Consider the following 23,581-nt stretch of genomic DNA (forward strand, 5'->3'; position numbering starts at 1 on the left):
CACTTTCAAGAGTCAAAGTGCCCTTCATCAGAAAGTGAAAGCAGCTTTGACTCTCGAAAGCACATACCCCGAGAAACGTGTTGGTGTTTTAGGTGCTACTGGACTCGTACGTAGCTGTTCTACAACAGAAAGTGAAGGAAGCTTTGACTCTCGAAAGCTCATACCCCGAGAAACATGTTGGTGTCTTAGGTGCTACTGGACTCGTACGTAGCTGTTCTACTACAGACCAACATGGCTACCCTCTGAAACTATCAAAGGGGGAAATTAACAGAAAGATCAGCCATACCATAAATAGCCTAGATAGATGAGACACTGAGCTCTCAGCCACACCTTACGATTTTACAATTTCTTCCATGTTTACTTTAAATGGGTTTTTTCTTCTTCTGCATATTCAGCTGCCAGGATTTCTTTATCAACGAGAAGAATAGCATGGGTGATGGAGGGGGAAGCTATAACCCTTTCCTCCCCTATCATTTTCTCACCAGAAAAGGCATTTATTCGTCCTGGAGGGAAAAAATTAAGGTATCTGCCAGTGTTTCCCAGCAGGAGTTAAAGCTGTTTGAGAATTTCTGTTTTTTGTTTTAGAAAATGGCAGCAGAGGAAAGGTGAATGTTTTCCCCCTTTCCACATGCTGTTCTCTTCCTTGACAAAGCGATCTTGGTAGCTACATTTGTAAAAGAAATGTTAAATAAAACCTCGCAAGAAGTTATAATGCGCAGCTGAACCTTAAGGTTCTGTAGAGACCTTTTTTAAAGATCAATTGCAGATGCTTTTCCCTCCCCCCTCCCATTCAGTTCAGGGTCACCAATTGGAAGGAGGGTTAATCCTCATGTTTCCACACACACACACACACACACCATGGTTTCACCAATTAAAACCAATCCCTCCATGCCATTACTAGCCTTGGAAAGGAAAAAAGATGGGCAAAGAGTGTGCCTGTCTTTTTCCCCCAGAGCTAAAAACAGAGAAGTCAGTTTTGATCAGCCAAGTTACATGAAAAGGAAGGATTAAATCCCTTCTCCCGGGTACACTAAAGTTCTAATTCAAATAAAAAGCAATTTACCTATGAAAGGGAATTTCCAACCACATATCTCCCAGAATCTTGTCTAGGACAGCGAGTCATCTGGAATTGCCTGAATCCTATAAAAGCTTCCAGGTCAGGCTTGTTATTCGGATCAACAAGGAGATTCTGCTTCACAGTGTAGTAGCTTGAAGCTTGCAAGGAGTTGGATTAGAAGATATGTAACAGCCCTGCTGGATCAGACTAACGGTCTATCCAACTTGAAGTAGGGCCACATGAAGATACTCGAAAAAGCCTGGGACTGTGGAGACCACAAAAAGGAACCTCAGATCCATTCTGCAGTTATTTGGATTGGTGCCAACTAAGACCCGGTTCACACATGCAGGAAGCATGAAGCTGGAATAGGAAGATTCCAGTTTTAAAGTCCAGCAGGAAGGAAGACTCAATCCACTCACCCCTCTCTTTGCTTGTTGTGCTGATTTTATATTGGCAGGGAGTTTTTCAACATATAGGAGCATTTAAAAAATGTGACCTTCCAGGATCCTCCATCATAAATTTGAAACGATGCAGTCTGTTCCGCCACCTCGGTATTCCACCACCTCACTGTCCTGCATGTGTGAACACCCCCTGGTTTAAACCTGCAGCACAATGACGTGGCAGAATCCTCAGCGGTTTATAAATTCAGACCGCATACTGAAGTTGCCTCTGAGTTGCAAAAAGCCATCTTGGGGGAAGCTCCTACGCGTCTCCTTTTGCGAAACCGACACTGATTCTACAGACCGCCGTTGCGTGGGGGCTGCAAAGGCGTTAGCCCTGTAAAAGGCTGTTCTGAAACTTTTTTAAAAAGGTAAAGGTCCCCTGTGCAAGCACCGGGTCATTCCTGACCCATGGTGTGACACCACATCCCAAAGTTTACTAGGCAGACTTTGTTCACGGGGTAGTTTACTAGTGCCTTCCCCAGTCTTTCTTTTACCCCCAGCAAGCTGGATCCTCATTTTACTGACCTCGGAAGGATGGAAGGCTGAGTCAACCTTGAGCCCGCTATCTGAAACCAACTTCCGTCAGGATCGAACTCAGGTCGTGAGCAGAGCTTTGACTGCAGTATTGCAGCTTACCACTCTGTGCCATGGGGCTCTGAAACTTTACTGCTCATGAAAAGTGGGGAGCATGAAAAAATTAGTAACTCAAAATTCCAGTACCAGAGTGCCCAAAGAGACCACAACAGGGCCTGTGAGCATGAAACGTTCCAAAGGTCAGTTGGCCTGCCTACAAAGCCCAGCTGGGAAATTCAAGCCACACAACCGGCAGAGAGCAACATGCAAGTTCCAATTCATGAAGATATTCGAATCGCTTTAATGGCAACCCAGAACGCAGCCTAAGAAACCGAGCGCTGCAGCGAAACAGGACAGCTCAATGTAATCCTTTGAACTTTAATGAAGGCATTGCTTTCATAGCTCGTGCACTTCCCAGCAGCCAATGCTCAGACTCCATAGAGGTATCATGTTCCCCTCCTGTTCAAAATGGCTTTCCCTTGGTATCCACAGAGTAGTGAAAAATCCCTCCAAACAACATTAGCAGAAGATTTCCTAAGAGCTAAATGAAAATAGATTGTCTTCCCCTTCCTGCCGTCTGGTCTTCTGTCTAATCCATTCTGCACGGACACCAGCATATGGTAACACTGGGGCACATTTACTAAATTCCAAGAACACAGTTTTGTTTTTTTAATCTGGTTTTAAAGCACAGCTCATTTCAAAATTGGACAGAATTCAAGAAAGATGGGTAACTCAGTAGGCAAAAAAAATGTATGTTTAAAAAAGAGAAAAGAAGTTTAAGAAAATGATAAACTAGACAGGATACTTTCGGCTTGGGGCAGGAACCATGTTGTACCACTTAGCATGCCTTTGACATAATGCATAGTGGGATGGATCCAATGCGTTTCCTCAGATGCAAAACTTCCACCAGCAGAGTGTGACTCATAGCTACCCCCTCCTGCAACATCCCAACACACACCCTGAAGTCCTGCTGCATGGGAGGCGTCCCCTCTGCCCGAGGCAGGATTTCAGGAGCTTTGGGGGCTGCCATGGGAAGAAGGGAACCGCAAAAGTCACATTCCATGGGCAGAAGTCTGTACTGGTGGGGGACGGGAAGTGCCGTCAAGTCACAGCTGATTTATGGCGACCTCCGTAGGGTTTTCAAAGCAAGAGATTCTCAGAGGTGGTTTGTCTTTGCTTGGGTTGCCAGCTCCGGGTTGAGAAATACCTGGAGCTATTCAGGGTGGAGCCTTAGGAGGGCAGGGTTTGAAGAGGGGCAGGACTTCAATGGGGTATAAAGCTATAGAATCCACCTTCTGAAGCAGCCATTTTCTCCTGGTGAACTGATCTCTATTGGCTGGAGATCAACTGAAATCCCAAAAGATCTCCAGCTATTACATGGAGGTTGGAAACCTCTAGCCATTGCCTTCCTCTGCAGTGATCCTGGTATTCTTTGGAGGTCTCCCATCCAAATACTAGCCAGGGCCAACCCTGCTTAGCTTCTGAGATCTGAAGAGGTCGGGCTAGCCTGGGCTACCCACGTCACGGCATCCATGGAAAAACTGCAAGGGATCCACTGCAGTATTACTACAAAATATGGCTGCTTTTCAAAGAACTAGATCTTGGCATGCAAGAGATCACTGCAAGCATAATGCTTGATCCATACGAGGCTTAAATGGCAAATCGGGAGCCAGCCTTGTGAATGTACTCCCCTCCCTTGTCAATATGAACCATAAATTTGCAAAACACGTACACTGAAACTGACGCAAACCATGACGCAAACCACAATTCCCCCAGAATCCTAAACTTGAAACCACAGCGGGTTTGCAAACTGTGGTTTGGAGGGCATCTATAAGTATGCATGGGATGAAATATATTTTTATAGTTATAATTGTAAACAGGAATGTATATGCATTGGAATGAATTTAAGGTCTTTATGTGTGTTGGAAAGCTGAAGAATCATGCAAATCAGGGTTTGTAAAGCTAACCAATCAGAGAACAAGGAGGGAAAACAGAGCTGTCACACTGGTCCCTTAGCCTGGTAAGAAAAGAACCAATCAGGCAACAGGGAGAATGGAGCAATCTTATTGGCCCTTTCAGCAAACTGCAATAAGAGCCAATCACTAGTTAAGAGTTTTATGGAACCATCCTCCCCTTTAGAGACAAAAAATGCACAGAATATCTTGTTTAACCACCCTGCCTAAGGAAGGCCCGACTTTCTTCCAGCATTTTAAGGGAAATTGTTTGACCTTTACATAAAACAATCTGAATGGAAATCCCCGACCTGAAAGAAGCAACAGATTCCTTGCTCTAAGAAGTTGCAAAGAGAGAGGCTAAAAGTCATATTAGCATTTATCATCCAGCCTTATTTTTGCTCAAATATACCTTGAACCAATTTCTTAAGTCTCTTATGCAATTGCATACTTATGTGTTTCTGGTCAGAACCTAAAACGCTGGGTTCGAATGCTAAAAGCAGTTTCCATGCAAGGCTGCTCTCTGCCTAATTTCAGCAAAGATGCCAACAGTTCTTCTGCATCAAAGATCAACTGCTCATCCACCACTCCTGCAGATGTGCCACTCATAACATGATTGTCAGAATGGATTTTATTCTCCAGAGCCTCCAGCTGTACTGTTTGTTCTGTGTACTTCTCCTGTAACTAAAATCAATCTTTAAAAATCTAGTTTGCTGCTTCTTGCTAAGATTTTTCCAACTTAAGCACTTTAATCAAAGTCCGTCATTTCTTTTTACCAAGCAAGTCGACTGTCTTATCAAGGTGCCATTCTAGTCACCTTTAAAAAGTTATTTTTTTAGTTCTTCCAGTGGCAGCAGAGACATAAAATCACTACTACAGAGTTAGACCCGGTGGTAGATTTCCACTAAAGTAAATGCTTTGGTTTTTACCAGTTCCCACCTCCCACTGCAAATTCCCCAATTCACCCTTCATGTTGTTTCTTAGAGTCGCCTTTCCCCCAGGAGCAGAGTTACAGGGAGTATTCTGAGCCCTAGCAGGATGTAGAAGGTGAAAAAGTCTTGTTTCACTGACGGAAATCCTTTCCGCCAGCAGCAATTACTGCTGGATTCTAGCCCAATATCTAAATGACTTTAGCAGCTCATGTATCTTCTGAAATACCAGGAAGACAAAACTAGGGCTGCTTCCACACAGATGATTTGCTCTGCCCTGCCTCCCAAAGAGCAGTGGCTTTTATGGGAGATTTCACATGACATCATCATGTAATCGGCTCCATTCCGGGGTTTTCCCCTGTCACTTGGAAGTCCTGGCAGGAGCAGCAGCCTCTGTTTTCCCCCAGCCGGAGGAGGACAAGCTGCAAGACCAAGTGACCCCCTTCAAAAAAAGTGGTTGCTATATCACTAGGGCTGTTGATTCGGTAAAAACCGAACCCAAAAAATGCAAATTCGGCAAAATTCAGGTTTCGGTTTACCGAGTCCGCAAAATCCAGGAGGCTTGGGGTGAACTTTCCCACCGTTTAAAGCCTGGCTTCTCCATTGAGATACATTGCGAAGATCACACTAAAGCATCTGAATACAGCCACTTTGCCAATGCTTTTCAATGGAGGAAGATGTGGCCGACCCCTTCCAGACCCCATAACTCTGGACCCCCTGACTCAATCTTTACAAAACATGGCGGTTCTTGCAAGGAGAGTCCCTTATAGCTACCCTGAAAATTTGGGACCCCTACCTGCAAAAGTGCCCCCCAGGAGCCGTGGAAAGCCGCAGAAAGCCCCCATAGGGTTTAAATGGTCAAAATTTTCGGGAAACCTGAACTTAAAACCGAATTCCTACCTTCACCAGTATAGGAAATTCAGCATTCAGGTTTTCCCAAACAAAAATGGCCAATAAACCCCAACCCGAATTTTACCGAATTTTTTTTCAACAGTCCTATATATCACTATAACCTTCTAATGCTACAACAATATAGTGTGCCAATTTTTTTAAGCAAGCAAAAAGCCCTCCAATAGCATGTGTGGGGGAGACAGCGGGTACAAGGGGAGACCTAGAGAACATGCGGAAAATCTTCCCCATGAGGATGCAGCGTTGCCACTACATTTGTAGGAAGAATAAGTGCCCTGAAGATAACCATCTCTGTGCAAAAAGCGGCCTAGGTTGTTTCTTCTAACCTGGAGAACCAGGTTTCTTTCCACACTCCTCCACATGAACCCTGCTGGGTGATCTTGGGCTAGTCACAGTTCTTTCAGAACTCTCTCAGCCCCACCTGCCTCACAGGGCGCCAGTTGTAGGGGGGTGGGAAGGGAAGACAAGTGTAGGCGGCTTTGAGACTCCTTATGGTACAGAAAAACAGGGTACAAAAACCAACTCTTCTTTCAGCTACCTCTTTTACTTACTCAGGAAACCTGACTGGCTTTAACCCTGGTTATTGTCAACAAGCACCCTGACCTGGATGGCTCAGGCTAGCCCAATCTTGTCACATCTTACAGGCTAAGCAGGGTCAGCCCTGGTGAGTACTTGGATGGGAGACCACAAAGGAAGCCCAGGGTTGCTACTAGGGTTGCCAAGTCCCTCTTTGCCACCAGCGATTATCACCTTTGAGATAATCTGAGAGAGCCAGTATGGCGTAGTGGTTAAGAGCAGGGGACTCTAATCTGGAGAACTGGGTTTGATTCCCCACTCCTTTACATGAGCGGCGGACTCTAGTCTGGTGGACCAGGTTGGTTTCCCCCACTCCTAAACATGCAGCCAGCTGGGTGACCTTGGGCTACTCTGTGAACTCTCTCAGCTCCACCTACCTCACAAGGTGTTTGTTATGGGGAGAGGAAGGGAAGGAGATTGTAAACTGGTTTGATTCTCCTTGAAAGGTAGAAAAAATGGTTTGATTCTCCTTAAAAGGTAGGGAAAAAATCGGCATATAAAAACCAACTCTTCTTCTTCATACTGACCATTAATATAGCAGCCCACGCTGTCTTTCTGATTCACGTCTGGGTCACCGATGTACCCATTTTACAGATGAAAAACTGAGGCCATGGGAGAACAACCTGCGGCAGGCGGTGTCTTTTATGTCCGAGTCCAACGCCATTACTACTGGACAGTGCGTGCTTCATTTATACAGCAGCTGGCACTGGTAAATAATCGGGCAGGAGGGGAAGTATCAACTGTGAGGCCCAAGTGGACACCTTTGACCAAAAGGAAGGAAAACTAAGGGACAAAGCCAGGGATGGAGTCAAAGTGATTTCAAACTTCTGTGTTTCCAGCAGTAACGAAGAAGCTGAGCCAGAGCAAGAGACAGATCCCCAGTCTCACAGGGTGAAATCTGCCTCCCGCAGCTGTGTTATTAACATGTCTGAGAAGCCTGGACCGCCACAGCTAAACTTGGCAGGAACAATAAAGCAGCTCCCACATTTTTCAACAGGTTCAAGGGAACCTCAGATGTTGGGAGCAGATGCTCTTTCACACTCCCCCCTCCCCGCCCGCCCCCCATCCCCCAGGACTTCGGAGCCGGCTTGTGCGTTTCCCTCCCTACCCTCTATTAAGCCAGGGTGCTGAAGAAATTAGCCAGAGAAAGACAAAACTGAACAACAGTAATTACCCTCCCGCCGCCAGGCTAGGAGGCCTGCATTAATTGCAATCTTCTCCTACCTCCTCTAGCCTGGATCGCCCGCTGGGGGAAATGCAGACTGGGTGTGTGCTGGGGGGGGGCTCGCGGTTCAAGTCCACATAACACCCGCCCCTCCCCGACATACGTCCACGAGAACCCTTCTCTGATGCAACTCGCCTTTTGTTTCGACATGACCTGCTCGGAGCAGACCACCGGTTGTAGCCCTGACGTGATTATTATGGGTAGCAATTTACAATTCCCACTCAGGCTTTGGTCTTGTTTGTAGAAGTGCCATAAATGTTAATGGCTTGGGGTGAGGAATTCCTCTGCCAAGTGGGAAGGATCCCAAGACCTACAACTCGCTCGGCAAAATGTTGTGCAAACACGGCCCCTTACAAGAAAAGAACCTGCATTCTCCACCAAGGATATCAGAGCACCTTAATCTACACAGCCAGCAAATTCAGTAAATACCGTTACTGTCTAGTTTTAGCAGCTGGAACAAAGGTTATGCCTAAAGATGTAAAATGTTCAGAAATTCTGAAGCCACGGGGAGAGACACATTTGTTGGAGGGGAATGGAAATTGGGGGAGGGAGGGGAAACTGAAATTTATGCAATACTTACTTTGCTATCAAAACCATTTTGCTGCTTTAACAACATCAAATGCATAAATGTATATCTTAGCATATGAAATTGTACTAATTGACATATTGATGGAATTTAAAAAGTTTAAAATGCCTTAGCTTTCAAAAAGCAAAACTGCAAATGCACCCAGTACTTAAGAGACAGCTGCAAAATGATGCACCTTATGCTATGAGAGCCAGCATGGTGTAGTGGTTAAGAGTGGTGGTTTGGAGCGGTAGACTCTATTCTGGAGAACCGAGTTCAATTCCCCACTCTTCCACATGAGGGGCAGAGGCTAATCTGGTGAACCGGGTTGTGAGCTAAATGAGGCTGAGAGAGTTCAGATAGAACCGTGACTAGCCCAAGGTCACCCAGTGGGGAACCCAACCCAGTACACCAGATTAGAGTCCACCGCTCATGTGGAAGAGCAGGGAATCAAACCCGATTCTCCAGATTGAAGTCCACCACTCCTAACCACTACACCATGTTGGAAGGGACAGAAAACCACTCCATCTTATTTTTCCTTTTAAGTGAAAAAACAGCATCAACAATCAACTTCAGTTTTCTCAAATCACTGCACCTAAAAGCAAAAGGAGAGGGATGCCTCTTATTAGGAAGAACGTAAACTCTCACAAAGGAACGAGCAAGTTTTGAATCCCTCAGAACTCTTCCTTGGGCCAGATGTGGATTTTTCAAAAACTGAAACGATAGTGAGGACAGAGAGAGCCAAACTAGACACTCGTTTTTAAAAACAGTTGGGTCCAGGATCCAGGGCATCTTCTGGGCATGGAGTAGGGGTCACTGGGGGTGTGGGGGGGGAGGTAGATGTGAATTTCCTGCATTGTGCAGGGGGCTGGACTAGATGACCCTGGTGGTACCAACTCTATGATTCTATAATCCCTGAAGTCACACAGCCGCTGGAAGAAATGACCATTAAAACATTTGGGCACGGAACTCCACCACAGGGGGAAGGAGGGCTCCGGCCTCCCCCCTCCAACAATTTTTCACACCAAAACAGCATCAGGGGATTTACTTCCCCATTTTTGCTACTGCACATGGTGCATTCTGTGCACATGGAGCAGCAAAGAACTGCAAACTGTTTTTTAAAAGTTATCACCTAGTTTGGCTCATAGATGTTTCAGGACAGGGAAGAAATGGCCAATAATCTGCAGTTTCCCACGGGCTTTAGATGGTGTATAGGAGGTGTTGTGTAAAAAATAATTTCGGACTGTGTTTTCTAACAGACTTGCGATTTTTGTTGGTTGTGTGTCTGTTACAATACAATCCCAAGCACGGTTACACTCTTCCGAATCCACTGAAGTTAGCTCTGCTTAGGACTGTACTGTTATATAGTCTTCATAAAGCACTTCTCTTAAATTGATGCAACCATGATTTTAAAACAGAAAATGCTATGCCATTCTAAAGTTAAATTGGGCCCCATTGTCGGCAGCTTTGACTCTGGGGAGACAGCTTCCTTCTTTCATCAGTCATGATAATCAGCAGCAGGAACTAACCTGTCTTTCATCTCCAAAGCACCCACCCACCATCAGAACCAGGTGGAGAGGCTTTTCGAACTCACGATAAAAGATCCCTTAATTACCATGGCAAAGGACACAAGCCTTTTTGAGCATGCATATTATTTATATATAATATATATATAAATAATTTATATATATATATATATATATATGAAGTTCAAAGCAGTTGCCTTCTCGGGCTAACTCTGTCTGCTGGAAGGATGGAACAAGGCACAAAGGACCAATCCAACTTTCCGTGTTTGCTGTTTTTTGCACATCCCCTCCCTCCCTTCTTCCAATGTCTTATTCAAGCAACTAAACAGGAAGAGAGAACTTCAGAAGCAATGCTTAAATGGTTTTAAGTTCCCTGCATCTGGACAACGCACACTGACCCACATTCCATATGCTCAAACATTAATGCTTTGTAGTTTTATTAACAGCACACCCATTATTTTCCAGTGTAGAAAAGGAGGCACCCTAAAAACAGTGCCCGGAGGCTCTACATTTTATGACTCTCCCCAGAGAATGCTCACTGAACAACCACTTGCCGCCTCGCCTATGGCGAGTCAGAATCGTCTCCAGGCGACTAGGCAGGGAAGTTTACAAAGCATAACAAAAGTAGGGGGGTTAAGTACGTAGATACATATACAAGAGAAGCCAAGACTCCTTGGGAAAAGACAATAATGCTAGAAAAAGTTGAAGGCAGTAGGCAAAGAGGAAGATCCAACATGAGATGGGACTGGCTCAATAAAGGAAGCCATGGGCTTCAGTTTGCAAGACCTGAGCAAGGCTGTTAATGAGAGGACATTTTGGAGATCGTCCATTCATAGGGGCATTGTAAGTCAGAAGCAACTTGATGGCACATAACACATAGGTACATCAAGTTTTTGGCTCTTTCTTCACTCAGAAAAGTTCCATGAATTTGAAGGACATGCTAGTGAGAGGTAAATTGGATCTGATCCAAGGATTTTCCTTGGGTGTAGATGGCCAGAAGATACCTACTGAAATGTAGGAACATGCGAACAATTAATACAATTTTGCAAACTAACCACTTTAGTGGACATTTTCAAGGCTGCTCTGGTAAGCCCTTGTGTTCCCCATCTGCGCAACCCAAATGTAGAACCTTAATTGGATACCATGCTCACAGGACTGCCGGCCTTTGTATCAGGTTTTAACAAAACAGGCATTGCAGTGCAGGCATTCAAGTGTGTGGGATAGTGTTGGACCAAAGAAATCCAAGCTTAAAACCCCACTCTATCATGAACTTCAACAGGTAACCTTGGGCCAGTCACCAGCCTAGCTCAATTCACAGAGTTGCTGTGAGAATAAAATGGACGGAGGGGAAACCCTATATGTGGCCTTGGAAGAAGGCCTGGCTAAAGATGACACTAGCATGCACCCTATGGATGTTCCGTAGAGGCAAGAGAGGAGAACTCACACAATTCTTCCACTGCTCCCACAACCCACGTGGCTTTTTGTCCGAGGGTCCCCTGATCCCCAACACTGACATTTTAGAGAGTCACAGGAGGCTTCTGGGAGAAGGGACAGGAAGTTCAATATGCTTCAGAAGGCAGCAATGTCGGTCTGCAGTAGACCATCTAGATTCAAGTCCAGTAGCACCTTAGAGATAAACATGATTTGGGGGGTATAACTTTTTGGGGGTCAAAGCTCTCTTTGTCATATATCTGATAAAGGGAGCTTTGACTTTCAGAAGGTTATACCCCCAAAATCTTGTTGTCTCTAAGTTGCTACTGGACTCGAATCTACCACAGAGAAGCAATCCTTTTTTAATAGGTAATCTGCAAGTAGGGAGCCTGTGGGATGTAGTAGTTAAGAATGGCAGACTCTAATCTAGAGAAACGGATTTGATTCCCCGCTCCTCCACATGAGCGGCAGACTCTAATCTGGAGGAACGGGTTTGATTCCCCGCCTTGGGCCAGACACAGTTCTCTCTGAAGTCTCTGAATTCTCTGAGCCCCACCTACCTCACAAGGTGCCTGTTGTGAGGAGAGGAAGGGAGGAGAGGAGGGAAGGTGATTGTAAAGCTGCTTTGAGACCCCTTAAAGGTAGATAAAAATGTGGAATAAAAACCAACTCTTCTATTTTTGCAATGAATACAATTTAGCCATTAGCTGGTTTACCATTGTAAGTAGGATGTTGGATTACATGGACCTTTGGTCTGATCTAGCAGGGCTCTTAATTGTCGTCTCCCCCCGTTTTTTCCCTCATTCAGACCCACCAAATTCCCTGGGAATGTTTCAGGGCTACTCCAAAGAAAATGGAGAGCAATCTTATCTTCAAAACAAGCTTGTCAAGGTTTTGACATTGCGACAGCTATTATTACTTTACTCTGCACGCTCTGAAACTCAGAATGAAAGGAGGGGAGATTCATTTCCCTATCATCAAATACTTGGGGGGGGGGTTGTTCCTCTGAGACAGCCACAAATGAGACCACACAAACAGGTCCGGGGGGGAGAATGAAAGGTCTCCTCACCTGGCCACCTAAATAAGAGCCATTGACTTCCAATATAAGCACTCCCCCCCCTTATTTCCTGCAACAAAGATCTGTTTATAGGAAGGACCCCATTACCACTGGTGAAGGCCAGTTCGGACGAAGAATCGTTTAAAGCATAATGTGTTCCTTGCAAAGCCATTACCTTGAAGAAGTGAACAATAGGAAATTAACCTCCTATTCACTGAACGGACAACGGGAAACCTAGAGGGCCTGCCTTTGACATTTTCCCTCCGCTTGAAAGGAACGGATCCGAAACCCCACTCGAAGCCGACACAAAAGGACCCCCCCCCCAATCTCGACAGATCAAACCCTGAAGCATGAAAATTCGATCCCCACAGCCTGACACTGGATTACAATGCAGCCTCCAAAGACAACTATATTTAGATTCTATGGGAATTTCGCTCAATGCTACAGGAACTCTTTGAATGAAAATGAAGGTCAGGAGGGTTTGGCTTCCTCTGCAGGCCTTTTTTCTCTCCCCCCTTGTTCTTACAAATATTCAGATAACCATTGTTTGGAACACAATATGTTACTGCCAGTGTTATGCTCAAGAAAAAGGGAAAAAAACCTTCATATACATTTTCATGTGCATCATGAAAATAAATTGCTGAGAGCTTCATATGTGCTGTGTCCTATTTTAGATTAAATAGGGCTCCCAAGAAAATATGGGATGGGGGATATTCTGGGGGTCCAGTGACCTGTGGAGCTCAGCAAGTCATAAAGTTGGCCTCATAAAATATTTGAATTAAGTCTAGGATGATGCCCATTGGAAGCCCAGAGATGACTCTTGGCAGCCCTTACCTTAAGCGTTTTTCCAGTACAAACTGGCAAGAAAGGTTTCCAAAGGTACCTTTGATTAAACATGGCTTTAAGCATTGAGTGCTTTGAGACTTCGGCTCCATAGGAAAGTGTTCGATAGGAGCTCGTGTCCATTTCACCCGCATCAACGTGACTGAGGAAGAATGGTTCAAAAAGGATATTTTGAAGCCAGCCACTCCTTTTTGCGCTCACTTCACCAGTTGGACTTTGAATTCATATAGCACAGTGGATGGATTATTATTTATTTATTGTGTACCTTTTCCATTACCACAATGTGTGCTAAGCATGATTTTCTGCCATGAGCATGTTATAATGCATACTGTATTTTAGACTTGTTTGGCTATATAGCACCATGCAATTTGTAGATTCACAGTTTACTGTACAACTTTCTTATAGATTTTGCAAATTATCCACCTTGTGGATTTTTGTAATTTTGAATATTACTTACATATTGAGATTTTCATTATATAACTAATTACAACTTGGTCACCGTGCTGGTTCTTGTTTAGTTGCTCAACTATTCTCAGCACAAAAATTATTGTTTTTTTTACTTACCTTAAACTTGGCCGACTCATTAATATGTTGCAAAAAAAAAGTAAAGGTAGTCCCCTGTGCAAGCACAGGGTCATTACTGACCCATGGGGTGACGTCATATCCCGACATTTACTAGGCAGACTATGTTTACGGGGTGGTTCGCCATTGCCTTCCCCAGTTTTCTACACTTTACCCCCAGCAAGCTAGGTACTCATTTTACTGACCTCAGAAGAATGGAAGGCTGAGTCAACCTTGAGCCGGCTACCTGAAACCTAATACTATGCAATGTTGCATAGCATCTACATAATCTTGTTCTTATCCACAGTTTACGCAAACATAAGCATCATGCCAGAACTCTGGAATTATGTGCTAATAATACTATGCACTGCGTCTTGATATTGAGGACTACCATCAAGTTGCAGTTGACTTATGGCAACTCCGTAGGGTTTTCAAGCCAAGAAACAGTCAAAGGTGGTTTGCCATCGCCTGCCTCTTTGTAGCAGGCCTAGACTTCCTTGGTGGTCTCCCTTCCAAGTACTAACCAGGGCTGATCCTGCTTAGCTTCTGAGATCTGACGAGATCAGGTGAGCCTATGTCAGGGCTAAATACTTGTGTGTGTGTAAAGTGCAGTCAAGTCATCATAGACATGGCAGCCTAGTAGGGTTTTCAAGGCAAGAGACTACCAGAGGTGGTTTGCCACTACGTTCCTCTGCATAGTAACCCTGGTATTCTTTGGTGATCTCCCATCCAAATACTAACCAGGGTCAACCCGGTTTAGCTTCTGAGATCTGATGAGATCAGGCTAGCCTGGTATGGTATTTAGAATGACAGATATTTCCTTCATCGCTCCATCAATTATACACCTCTTTCGCCCCAATGAGGGCCCAAGATGGTTTACAATCTTGTTCTGTGATTTATCCTTACAACAACCACCCTGTGAGGTAGCCTGGGCTGAAAGAGTGAGACTGGCCCAAGGTCACCCGTAGGGAGGGTCCATGGCTCGGAGGATCTGCTTTTCATGCAGAAGGTCCCAGGTTCAGTCCCTGAAATCTCCAGTTAAAAGGATCAGGTGATGTGAAAGATCTCTAACTGAGACCCTGGAGAGCCACTGCCAGTCTGACTACACAGTGCTGACCTCAAAGGACCAATGGTCTAATACAGTATAAGGCAGCTTTGTGTGACATACCTATGGATGAGCTCCGTAACAAAGACAGGTACCGTATATACTCGCGTATAAGCCGAGTTTCAGCCCAAAAAAAGGGCTGAAAAAGCCGAACTCTGCTTATACGCGGGTCAATACGGTAGGCGCCCGGGCGCGTTCTTTTAGCCAGCAGGGACCTTCCTGGGCCGGCAGGAAGTCCCTGCCGGCCGCTCCGCTGGCTCTCAGGCGCCTTCCTCCTGCCGGCAGGGGCCTTCCTTGGCCGGCAGGAGGTCCCTGTCGGCCGCTCCGCCGGCTCTCAGGCGCCCGGGCGCCTTCCTCCTGCTGGCAGGGGCCTTCCTTTGCTGGCAGGAGGTCCCTGCTGGCTGCTCCGCCGGCTCTCAGGCGCCTTCCTCCTGCTGGCAGGGGCCTTCCTTGGCCAGCAGGAGGTCCCTGTCGGCCGCTCCGCCGGCTCTCAGGCACCCGGGCGCCTTCCTCCTGCCGGCAGGGGCCTTCCTTTCCTGGCAGGAGGTCCCTGCCGGCCGCTCCGCCGGCTCTCAGGCGCCTTCCTCCTGCTGGCAGGGGCCTTCCTTGGCCGGCAGGAGGTCCCTGTCGGCCGCTCCGCCGGCTCTCAGGCGCCCGGGCGCCTTCCTCCTGCTGGCAGGGGCCTTCCTTTGCTGGCAGGAGGTCCCTGCTGGCTGCTCCGCCGGCTCTCAGGCGCCTTCCTCCTGCTGGCAGGGGCCTTCCTTGGCCAGCAGGAGGTCCCTGTCGGCCGCTCCGCCGGCTCTCAGGCACCCGGGCGCCTTCCTCCTGCCGGCAGGGGCCTTCCTTTCCTGGCAGGAGGTCCCTGCCGGCCGCTCCGCCGGCTCTCAGGCGCCTTCCTCCTGCTGGCAGGGGCCTTCCTTGGCCGGCAGGAGGTCCCTGCCGGCCGGCCGCCGCCACCCATGTGCCCAGGCGCCTTCCTCCGGGGGGCCCTGCCGGCCCAGGAAGGCCGCGCCGCCGATTCGCCGCGTCTCCCGGTAAGTAGGGGGTTCAGGGGCTCTTCCCCCTCCCCCCCTTGGATGGCGCTGGGGTCGGGGTGGGTTGGGGTGGGGTTGGTCGGGAGGACCCGGGAGGCCGGCGGGAGGGCGACCTGGGGTAGGGGCCCTGCGCTCTAAAATGGCGGCCGCCATTTTAGAGCGCAGCATTGCTGGTAAAGGGAACTGCTTATTGACCCTCGGCTTATATGCGGGTCAATAAGAAATTCCCTTTTCTGGCCTCAAATTTGGGGGGTCGGCTTATACTCGGGTCGGCTTATACCCGAGTATATACGGTAGATTATAAATGAAATTAATTGCATCAAATACCAAAAAAAAATCAGCTAAGAAAGCACTTCTGTAGATACTGACTGGGAGGGATACCAAGTTGGTCCCCACATGAAACAGGGCCTTCTCAGCCATGGCCCCAGAATTCTAGAGCACCTCGTCTAAGGACAGCCACCTGTTCCTTTGCATTCATGCATTACGGCTTCATAAACAGGCTAAGGTGTTTTTCATGACAGTTTTAGGAATCAACCCAATTTCATCTGTTGTAACAACTGTGTTAAAGGTAAAGGTCCCCTGTGTAAGCACCGGGTCATTCCTAACCCAGGGGTGATGTCACATCCCGACGTTTCCTAGGCAGACTTTGTTTATGGGGTGGTTTGCCAGTGCCTTCCCCAGTCATCTCCCCATTACCCCCAGCAAACTGGGTACTCAATTTACTGACCTCGGAAGGACGGAAGGCTGAGTCAACCTTGAGCCGGCTACCTGAAACTAACTTCCGTCGGGACCGAACTCAGATCGTGAGCAGAGCTTGGACTGCAGTGCTGCAGCTTACCACTCTGCGCCATGAGGCCTAACTGTGTTAGGTCACTTTAAAATACATTTTACTCTTCTGAATTTGGATTTACATTCACACCGTACGCCACTTTGGGATCACCTGTTGAAACAGCTGCCTGTAGCACTCCACAAAGGAAGAAACTAAAACCAATCCATCAGAGAAAGGTGGCACAGGCACAATCACCTTTCACAAACTTGCTTCCCAATGACCTGTAGAGAACACACATAGGCCTGCCAGAAGCGCACACCGTTTTACTTCCAGCTGGGTTTTACGGCCTCTGCGAAACAAGGAACCCTGTAGCTGTTGACAATCGACAATCAACTTAATTAATGTTCAATAAAACTCAGTTATATGGCACACCTGTTCCCAAATAACACATGACACATAAAGCTGCCTTCTAAGTCAGACCTATCAAGGTCAGTACTGGTTTACTCTGACCAGTGCTAGCTCTCCAGGGACTCCGCTCAAGGTCTTTCACGTTGCCTACTATCTGGTGGTTTTACCTGGAGGTGTGGGGGACTGAACCTGGGACTTTCTGCATGCAAAGCAGACGCTCTATCCCTGAGTCAGGGCCTCTCCCACAGTTCCTTGCTGCGGGCAGTCAGCTACTGCCCAGCTTTGGAAAAGGAGGCCAAAGGGTCCCAACAGGATTTATGGACTCTTTCAATCTGGACACACTGTTCTGCAGACCTTACCCCACATATACCACTCCAAGTTTTGAAACTCAGCCCCGCCCCAGAGCTGTATACCTTCCCCAATTTCCTACATGCTCCCATTCTTCTGGGTGGGTCCCCCTCCAATTTCTTCAACACTGATCAATAGCAACTCGTGTGTATGCGCAAAGTGGCTTCAAGTCGCAGTCAACTTATGGCAACCCTGGAGGGTTTTCAAGGCAAGATACATTCAGAGCAACCCTGCATAGCAACCCTGGAATTCCTGGGTGGTCTCCCATCCAGCCCCGTGGTGCAGCTTGGTAAGCTGCAGTACTGCAGTCAAAAGCTCTGCTCACAACCTGAGTTTGATCCCGACGGGAGTCAGCTTCAGGCAGCCGCCTCAAGGTTGACTCAGCCTTCCATCCTTCCGAGGTCGGTGAAATGAGTACCCAGCTTGCTGGGGGTAAAGGGAAGATGACCAGGGAAGGCAATGGCAAACCATCCCGTAAACAAAGTCTGCCCTGGAAACATCGGGATGGGACATCACCCCATGGGTCAGTAATGACCCAGTGCTTGCACAGGGGACCTTTACCTTTTTACCTCCCACCCAAATACTAACCAGAGCCAACCCTGCTTAGCTTTCAAGATCCGGTGAGGTCAGACAAGCCTGGACCATCCAGGTCAGGGCATACACATCTTTACTACAGGAATTAACCGCTTACGGCATTTCTGGTCATAATACTAGAATGCAGGGTCATCTGCTGAAGCTGGATGGTGAGAGATTCAAAACAGACAAAAGGAAGTATTTCTTCACACAACACATTGTCAAATTGTGGAACTCCCTGCCCCAGGATGTGGCGATGGCTGCCAACCTGGAAGGCTTTAAGAGGGAGTGGACATGTTCATGGAGGAGAGGGCTATCCATGGCTACTAGTCATGATGCATACCTACAGTATTCTCTCCAGGATCAGAGGAGCATGCCTGTTATATTAGGTGCAGTGGAACACAGGCAAGATGCTGCTGCAGTCGTCTTGTTTGTGGGCTTCTTGGAGGTGCCTGGTTGACCACTGTGTGAACAGACTGCTGGACTTGATGGGCCTTGGTCTGATCCAGGATGGCTTTTCTTATATTCTTATAATCCCAGGGTCTGAGTGAAAGGACCTGGATCCACAATCCTATACAAACTTTGGGCATCTTGAGGCATTTCTCCAGTGGCAGCATGCCCCATGCTGCTAGACTAACCCTCGGAATCTGCAGTCCCCATGAATAGGGCTGCCCAAATTACTATTGTCTAAGCCTGCATCATCTTTCCAGAAATTGAAGCAAAGACAACGACGGCCGAAGCCACCTTGACTGTGGGCCTCTCAGTGCAGGGAAGAAATGTGCAAAACAAAGGCATCCGTACCACCAGAGTAGGAAGTAGCTCAATGGCAGAATATCTGCTTTGGATGCTGAAGGTTGCAGGTTCAATCCCTGGCACCTCTGTTCAAAATTATCAGCCAGGAGGTGATGCGAAAGACCTAGAAGAGCCAATTCCAATCAGAGTGGACATGAAGGGCCTTGGTAGGCCAGCAGCCTGACTCAATATAAGGCACTTTCAACAGGAGTATCAGATATCCCACAAAGTGCAGCGGGGCTTACTTCCTGGTAAGTATACCCAGAGGATCAGGTTGTAAAAGCATGACTGGACTGCAGGACCGCAAACTGCTCTTCCCGTTAATCATGACAATGTATTCACTCTTTCACCAGCAATTAATAGAAATTGGTTAATAGAAATGGGAGAGGCCGTGGCTCAGTGGTAGAGCATCTGCTTGGCATGCAGAAGGTCCCAGGCTCAATCCCCGGCATCTCCAGTTAAAGGGACTGGGCAAGCAGGTGATATGAAAGACCTCTGCCTGAGACCCTGGAGAGCTGCTGCCGGTCTGAGTAGACAATACTGACTTTGATGGACCAAGGGTCTGATTCAGTCTAAGGCAGTTTCATGTGTGGTGTAGTGGTTAAGAGCAGTGGTTTGGAGCGGTGGACTCTGATCTGGAGAACCGGGTTTGATTCCCCACTCCTCCACATGAGCGGCGGAGGCTAATCTGGTGAACTGGATTTGTTTCCCCACTCCTACACACAAAGCCAGCTGGGTGACCTTGGGCTAGTCACAGCTCTCTCAGCCTCACCCACCTCACAGGGTGTCTGTTGTGGGGAGGGGAAGGGGATTGTAAGCCAGTTTAAGTCTCCCTTAAGAGGTAGAGAAAGTCGGCATATAAAAACCAACTCTTCTTCTTCATGTGTTAATGTGCCCACTCAGCCGCCATCTCATGCTGTTCCATCTGGCCTTGCACCCAAAAGATCCCGAGTTCAAGTGTCTGTTCAGCCCAGTGCACACTGAGGCCCCTGTGTGTATCATCTGTCTTTCATGGATACTAAACCAGCTTCCTTGCCGCATTGTAGTGTAACCAACAAACAGAAGAACCCCAGATGGGGAGTAGTGTACAGAGGGATTCTCAACAGATGAGGTCACCAAAGGCAGAGAACAGACTCTCCTCCTAACGCCCCCCCCCAGGTTTCTCATACAAAGCTATCACTTCACTTTCTTCAATGTAAATCATTCCTATGAAGAGGGCTTTAAGTTGTTGCATTTGGGGGGGAAATAGCATTGCAGGGGGTGGATTTGAATCCCTGCCACTGAGATAGTCCCACCCTTATTGACTGGGATCCTTTAGGGACACCCTGCGCCAGTGCGCCTCTACACTTATTGACTGGGATCCTTTAGGGACACCCTGCACCAGTACACCTCTACACACGGGAGGGGTCTTGGCTCAGTGATAGAGCATCTGCTTGGCATGCAGAAGGTCCCAGGTTCAATCCCCAGCATCTCCAGTTAAAGGGACCAGGCAAGGAAATGATGTGAAAGACCTCTGTCTGAGACCCTGGAGAGCTGCTGCCAGTCTGAGTAGACAGTATTGACTTTGATGGACCTTGATGGTCTGATTCATTATAAGGCAGCTTCATGTGTGTACACGTGCCTGAGACACATGCCTGGGGGAGGGGCAGTCTCTGAAGTACACAAGCAGGCCGTTTAGAAAAACTGCTACAAGTAACTTCTACAAGTAATAGTCTTCACTACATAAGCCCAAGAACTCACACCAAGTATAAATTACAGGCAGAAAGGTACCAGCTGGACATTGGGAAGAAATTTTTTACAGTAAGAGTAGTTCAGCTATGGAATCGGCCACCTAGGGAGGTGGTGAGCTCCCCCTCACTGGCAATCTTCAAGCAGCGGCCGGACTTGTCAGGGATGCTCTAGGCTGATCCTGCATTGAGCAGGGGGTTGGACTAGATGGCCTGCATGGCCCCTTCCAACTCTATGATTCTAAGTCTACGCAGTGTGCAGAAGTATGCAACAAGCATCACAGAGTACACAGTATTGCACACAGCTACTCTAAGGTTCTGCAAGGTGTCTCAAATTTTCTGTACTAAGATTCTCAGGAGTGCACAATTAGCATGGTGCTGACCCCATGGGTATACCTAGGCATTTGTGCAGGGCTTAAGAGGCTCAGACAAGCCCTCTGTAGTATGCACAGATTCCCGCAGCACAAAGTACTCACAGAAATACTGAACAGAGGCAGTATTGAAGTCCTATGGCACTATTCAGAGAAATGCACAGCAAAATAATATGGGGTGTTCTGAACATATATCAAACTGTTATGGAATATGAGTTGATGCTTGAATGAACATGGGCAATTCCTAGGATGCATAAAGCTATCCTTCAGGGGTAGAAGGTCTATTAAACCAAGGCAGCTGGTCATGCACGCCAGCACTATGCACAGAGCTGCCAACTTTGGGTTGGGAAATTCCCGGAAATTTGGGGGAGGTGGAGCCTTGGGAGGGCAAGGAGCTCAACAGGGTATAAAGCCACACTGTCTGTCCTCCAAAGTCCACCCTCCAAAGCAGCCATTTTCTCCAGGGGAACTGAACTCTGTAGCCTAGAGCTCAACTGTAATTCTGGGAGATCCCCAGGCCTCACCAGGACATTGGCAACCCAAAGCAATATGGAACAATATAACCAAGCATCTGGCAATACACAGACGCCACCAAAGCTGTTTGCAGCATATATCATCACTGGGAGGGCATAAATTGTGCAAAAATACATTCTAGCAGTACAACACAAAGCAAACATCTAATGCAATGTTCCTCAGCATGTCCCAGTACTACGCAATGCAGACAGCATGCTACACAGTGTGCAAGCGCATTTCAGCAGGGGGGGGGGAAGTTATGAGGCAGCAACACATTACCCCAACGCAGTTCTACAACGCAGCATGGAGCAACGGCATTCTGACCTCACATAATGTAACAGGCAGCAAAGCAGGCACAGGTTCCAGTGTGGGGAAAACATGCAACTACCAAGCAGTTCCTGGGGTCCACAAAAAAGTTGAAGGAGCCGGGCCAAGCAGGTCTCCTCAGAAGCCAGTCCCATGTTATTCAAGGGGACTTACCCAGGGGGAAAGTCTGCAGCCTATAGTCCACTGGGACACACTACCCAAGAATACAATGCAATGCAGCCAAGGGAATAGAGCCCCTCGCTTGGGGGTTGGAGAGTAAGTAGATACCACCCAAGGCACAGGAACCTACTGGGAACCTACAGGTATAGACAGTGGCAAGAGACACACCCCACACACACATTTTCTCCTGCACTGTTAGGGTTGCCAGGTCCCTCTTCACTACCAGCGGGAGGGTTTGGGGGCGAAGCCTAAGGAGGGTGGGGCTTGGGGAGGGACTTCAATGCCATAGAGCCCAATTGCTAAATAAGTCATTTTCTCCAGGGGAACTGCTCTCTCTCGGCTGGAGATCAGTTACAAGAGCAGGAGATCTCCAGCTAGCACCTGGAGGTTGGCAACCCTATGCACCGTGCCCCCGCGTCCCCCAGTGCCAGCCACGCCAGAGGGGAGTCTTGCACTTAGCAAAGACCGCCACCCGCCCCCTTCCAAGACCCCAACCTTCTCCCCACCCACCGACCCCCCACCCAAACCCGTCGACCTACCGGCGGCGCCAAGGCGTTGCTGCAGGCGGCGGCCAGCTTCACCGCTTGCCTCTGGAGCTCGGCCAGCTTGGCTCGGCAACCGGGGCACCATCCTCCTCGGCCGGCTCCCTCGAAGGGGCCCGGCTCGCCCCCCGCGGCGGCCCCGGCTCCCTCCGGCGGGGGGCGGCGGGCGCAGCGCTCTTCGGGGGCCGCCGGCGGCGGGAGCCTCTTCCGCGGGGGCAGCTCCAGGGCGAGGGGCGGCGGGTCGCGGCGGGGGCCGCCCTCGGCCACCTGCAAGGGAAGCAGAAGGGAGACGCGAGGGCTGAGAGCGGGGGACGGGGCCAGCGGGAGCTGGACCCCCCGGGACCCCCCGGGGAGACCCTGCCGGCCCCCATCCGCCCCACTCACCCCCAGCAGTCTCATGGCAGAGCCCGGGGAGGGAGATCCCAGCTACGACGCCGGCGGGGGGCCGCCCGGCCCCGGGGAGCACCCAACGCCCATCGCCCGGTGCGCCTTTACGCGGGGCAGCTGCAGACTCTCCGCTCCGCCGGCGGCGGCTGCTCCATGCTGGGTCGTTGCAAGCGCCAGGAGGGAAGCGGGGAGAAAAGTTTCCGCGTGTTGCAAAGTTAAACCGGCCCCGGGCGGAGCGAGGGGGGCGGAGCCGGCGGGGAGCCTCCCCTCTGCCCTCCCCCGCCTCCCGCCCAGGACTGACCTCTCGGGCGGGAGCACGTGGGAACGGAGTGGAGAGGATCACCCTGATCTGCACGCCACTGTTTCCTCGCCCCGGCAGCTGGGTTGGCTTCGAGGCCGAGGGGGTGCCGATTGGGGTGGGGGGGAGCCTTTCTGCTCCGGCCGCGGTTTTATGGCTTGGCTGCCGGCCGAACGCCTCTCGGATCCGATTTCCAGGAGGCTTTTCTCCACTCGCTGCCCGGGGAGTGTATTAAATCGGGGAGGGGCGCGGAGTCCCCCCCCCCTTTTCTTTTCTTTTCTTTTTAAAGTTGCTGCGCTCAACCAGAGGAATAATGACTTCCTTTCAAGATGTGAAATCTTGGCTGCGGTCCCTAAGGCACTTAAACCGGGAATAGGCTGTTCCCAGATCCTGCTGGCCAGGTGGGATTTATGTTCCTGCCTTGCTGGGGAAACGGGCTTCGCGAGACAGGCCTGAAGTTAGGGTTGCCAGCTCTGGGTTTGGAAGTACCTGGAGATTTTAAGGATGGAGCTTGAGTGGGGTGGAGTTTGGGGAGGGACTTCAATGCCGTAGAGTCCAATTGCCAAAGCGGCCATTTTCTC

General features: G+C 48.7%; 1 protein-coding gene across 1 annotated transcript in view; it reads right to left on the minus strand.

Annotated features, from left to right (window-relative positions):
• KIF26A (kinesin family member 26A) overlaps window positions 1-22,714 on the minus strand; it is a 194,649-nt gene extending 171,935 nt beyond the window's left edge. Inside the window, exon 1 of the mRNA XM_056851244.1 lies at window positions 22,313-22,714. Within this exon, the coding sequence (XP_056707222.1) occupies window positions 22,313-22,714 (402 nt within the window). The remainder of the gene's footprint in view (window positions 1-22,312) is intronic.
• Window positions 22,715-23,581: the final 867 nt, after the last annotated feature.

This window comes from Euleptes europaea, chromosome 6, assembly GCF_029931775.1.
Source record: "Euleptes europaea isolate rEulEur1 chromosome 6, rEulEur1.hap1, whole genome shotgun sequence".
Classification (NCBI taxonomy): domain Eukaryota; kingdom Metazoa; phylum Chordata; class Lepidosauria; order Squamata; family Sphaerodactylidae; genus Euleptes; species Euleptes europaea.